At 47.4% G+C, this 4,099-nt stretch overlaps 1 protein-coding gene across 2 annotated transcripts in view; it reads right to left on the reverse strand.

Annotated features, from left to right (window-relative positions):
* ghrhrl (growth hormone releasing hormone receptor, like) overlaps positions 1 to 1,165 on the reverse strand; it is a 78,720-nt gene extending 77,555 nt beyond the window's left edge. For both annotated transcript variants that reach the window (XM_087986855.1, XM_043690845.2), the window contains exon 1: positions 1,038 to 1,165. In XM_087986855.1, the coding sequence (XP_087842981.1) occupies positions 1,038 to 1,091 (54 nt within the window). In that variant the 5' untranslated portion in view covers positions 1,092 to 1,165. The remainder of the gene's footprint in view (positions 1 to 1,037) is intronic.
* Between the last annotated feature and the right edge of the window lie 2,934 nt (positions 1,166 to 4,099).

Here is a 4,099-nt window from a genome sequence, read left to right on the forward strand (position 1 = left end):
CCCTTTGTCAGACCTGATGAAGAGTCTCAGGCCGAGACATTGACCCACCTGCTCCTCAGATGCTGTCTGACCTACTGTGCTTTTCCAACTTCACTTCCATTGTAATCAGGAGAAGCTGTTGTCATTCATGAAAGGAACAGGAACGAGAGGGCATGCATTTAAAGTGATGTGCAAGAGAAGCAAGGGGCGACGGGGGGGGGGGGGGGGGGGGGGGGGATTGTCTCCTTTCACCCAGCGAGGTAACTAGTGTCTGGAAGGCACTGCCTCGAAACGTGGTTCCTGAGGGGCGTTAGGTAATTACTTGGATAGAAACAGCGTGAAGGCTTATGGGAAAGGCAGGACAGTGGCTCCAGGTGATAGGACCAGAGTGGGCCAAATGGCCTCCCTCCTCGTCAGAGCAATATCGCGATTTTTGTGTCGAGACATGAGCCATCAGCACCTGCAATGCTTTGGTGTTGGTCCAAAGTGGGAACAACAGAGCCCCACAAACTGTCAGGCGACTAAAATCACCCAACACGCAGTAACAACCTCCCCCCGAAATGATCTATCGATCTGCCTGTCCCCGGAGTCTCACTTTCTATTCACCACAAAGTAAAAATAAAACATCACAGTCCATTTCTTCCTCATCACTCTGAAGAGCGAGAGTTTCTAGGTCCTGCCTTCCTTTGCAGACTAACTTTATCTTCTTGTGAAACTTGTGCCTAAAGTCCCTTCAGTCTCCTTTGACTTCAGGTAGTCAGGCTGATCAAAAGTTCCTAGACAATGATGGACAGGGTAAAATCAATCTCTTCAGCCAACTGATAAACTTTTATCAATGTTTGTCCTTTGCAAAGCCAGGTGTTTTTATTTCTTGAACAATAGGTTTCCCCCCCCTCCCCCGATATTGCTTTTTGAAAAGAAGAAAAGATTTACAGGTTTAAAAAAAAACCTTTCTCGCCTCTTTCTCCCCACAGCAGGTCCCTCAAACTCTGGTTTAGCTGCTCTGCGAGGTGTGTGTGTGAGAAACCGACACTGTATTGGTGGGCGAGAATACTCACAGAAACCGCATGAAGGACCACGCACAAGGTGCAGCCCCACAGGAGGGTCTTCATCTCAGGAGCAAGCTGATGTCCCACTAGCCCCCTTCCATCAGGTCCATGGCATTGCGTGGTGAGCACTGTGTCTGTCCTAGCCCCAGCCTTCCTCTGCAGCTGGGAGTGTGAGCTGTCATAATCCTGTGTCAGCCGATAACACGGGGAACAATAAAACCAGCAAAATGGGTGGCCTTAACCTTTGGCCAGTGGTGAGTGATGAGTTAACAAAAAGAAAATGTCAATGGAGGGGGAAATATCTTTTGATATAGGCAATCAGCGTTTGGCTTAATCATAAATCACGCCACTTTCTGATGATCATTTACTTAAGGAGATTATTAATGCTCTGACACCTGACCACGTTAATCTTTTGCTTTCCTTTGTCGTTATACCTGCTTTCACTCCTCGTCTGCCGATCAGGCTGGAAGAGGCAGAATACCTCCATAACATTTAAGGAGTGTTTAGATGTGCAATTAGGTTCTCATATGTAATTGCGATACTGATACGGAGCAAGTTGTTACAGACCTTGGAATCTGTACTGAAAACTACTAACGTTGGAGTTCAGAGAATCCTTACAGTGTGGGAACAGGCCCTTCAGCCCAACAAGTCCACACCAACCCTCCGAAGAGTATCCCACCCAGACCCATTCCCCTCCCCTATTACCCTCCAACTAACCTGCATGTCCCTGAACACTATGGGCAATTTCCCATGGTCAATCCACCCTGACCTGCACATCTTTGGTTTGTGGGAGGAAACCAGAGGAAACCCATGCAGACACAGGGAGAATGTGCAAACTTTACACAGACAGTCGCCCGAGGCTGGAATCGAACTGGGGTCCCAGGCGCCGTGAGGCAGCAGTGCGAACCACTGAGCCCCTGCCACCCTCAGAGCAGGTCAAGCAGCGTCCACGGAGAGAAAGGGAGCAGGCTAATCTTTTGAGTCTACGTGACTCTTGGAAAAAGGGATTGGAATAGTACAGTCGTTTTATTTTGATGGACGGGCCTTTTTCTGTGCTATAGGCCTCTATGATTTCATGATTCCCACCCTCACTCCCTGCCTCATTCCTGAGGGAATGTTATAATGCTTTGATGTCTCTGCTGTTGTAGCCAAAGCAAGCTTCTGGTCAATGGCTCCAGCTGGAATCAGCAGCTCAGTGTGATTAAAGCCCACGCCAGCCACAACCTCAGCTGACGCTCTCAGTGCTGTGCTGAGGGAGGGCTACACAGTCAGAGGCGCTGTCCTCCATCTCACACCTATCTCAAAGCTGCTGCTGCCAAGAAATGTTGTGGAGATGCTATTGTTGGACTGGGGTGGACAAAGTTAAAAATCACACATTATAGTCCAACAGGTTTATTTGGAAGCACTAGCTTTCAGAGTGCTGCTCACTAGCTACCTGACGAAGGAGCAGCGCTCCAAAAACCTGCACATCCAAATAAGCCTGTTGGATGATAATCTGGTAAAGTGTGATTTTTAACACAGCCAATAAAAGCAGGGCGACTTGCTGCATATTTATTCACCAATCTCAAATCAGATGATCTTGGTCATAAAGTCATAGCATCATACAGCACAGAAACAGACACTTCAGCCCAACCAGCCCATAATCCCAAACTAATCTAGTCCCACCTGCCTCCTCCTGGCTCATATCCCTCCAAACCCTTTCCTATTCATGTACTTATCCAAATGTCTTTTAAAATTATAATTACTTGATGAAGGAAGTCTTTGAAAACATAGGAAATAGTAGGAGTAGACAATTCACCCCAAGCCCGACTTAATAAGAACCTGGCTGATCATCTAACTCAACTGTTTTGACCTGCACTACCCACACTTGATTCCTTTAATATCCAAAACTTTTCATAATTGATCAAAGAAAGAGGCCATTCGGCCGGTCGAGTCAGTAAGGACCCTCCGTTGGCATCTTACGAAGATCCATTATCACATTGTGGGATCTTCCTGTGCATTGATTGGCTGTCATGTTTCCTGGCATTCCAACAGTTCGAAAGGGTACTTCATTGACTGTAAAACCAACTGGGATGTCCTGAGGTCACAAACCTGTCACGGAAACATACATTCTTCAAAATAACTCCACAGAGGCCAGTATCCCATGACCAAGTCACCCTTTATTTACACGTGCACAGTGCGTGCACTCTGACCTAGCTACCTCAGAGCCAGTCCCTGGAGTGAGGAGAGCCCCTGACACTCCTGTTTGTACCTGTCAGCCAGAGTTCCCTGATTGGCCCAGGTAAACAGCCCCAATCTGGGAACTCATACGCAATCAAAATCAGGAGTTAGGATGATGATGATTTATGAATCGATTGCCAGAAAAGCATGTCCCGTTCACTGACGTCCTTTAGGGAAGGAAATTGCCTTTCTTACCTGGTCTGGCCTACATGTGACTCCAGACCCACAGCAATGGGGTTGGCTTATAACTGCCCTCTGGGTAATTAGAGCCTGGCCAACAATGCACTGATCCTGCATATGAATAAAAAGACCATCCGTACCTAGACTAGTCCATCCTTCAGTGGTATCAGCTGATCACTCTCCCAACTCCAAATACAATCCTAGAAATGTACAGCATGGAAACAGATCCTTCGGTCCAACCTGTCCATGCTGACCAGATATCCCAACCCAATCTAGTCCCATTTGCCAGCACTTGGCCCATATCCTCCAAACCCTTCATATACCCATCCAAATGCCTTTTAAATGTTGCAATTGTACCAGCCTCCACCACTTCCTCTGGCAGCTCATTCCATACACGTACCACCCTCTGTGAGAAAAGGTTATCCCTTTTATATCTTTTCCCTCTCACCCTAAACCTATGCCCTCTAGTTCTGCACTCCCACACCCCAGGGAAAAGACCTCGCCTATTTACCCAATCCATGCCCCTCATGATTTTACGAACTTCTATAAGGCCACCCCTCAGCTTCCGATGCTCCAGGGAAAACAGCCCCAGCCTGTTCAACATCTCCCTATAGCTCAAATCCTCCAACTTTGGGAACGTCCTTATAAATCTTTTCTGAACCTTTTCAAGT

This window comes from Chiloscyllium plagiosum, unplaced genomic scaffold (assembly GCF_037043375.1).
Source record: "Chiloscyllium plagiosum isolate Xiang-an unplaced genomic scaffold, Cpla_swu_hap1 HiC_scaffold_5, whole genome shotgun sequence".
Taxonomy (NCBI): Eukaryota; Metazoa; Chordata; class Chondrichthyes; order Orectolobiformes; family Hemiscylliidae; genus Chiloscyllium; species Chiloscyllium plagiosum.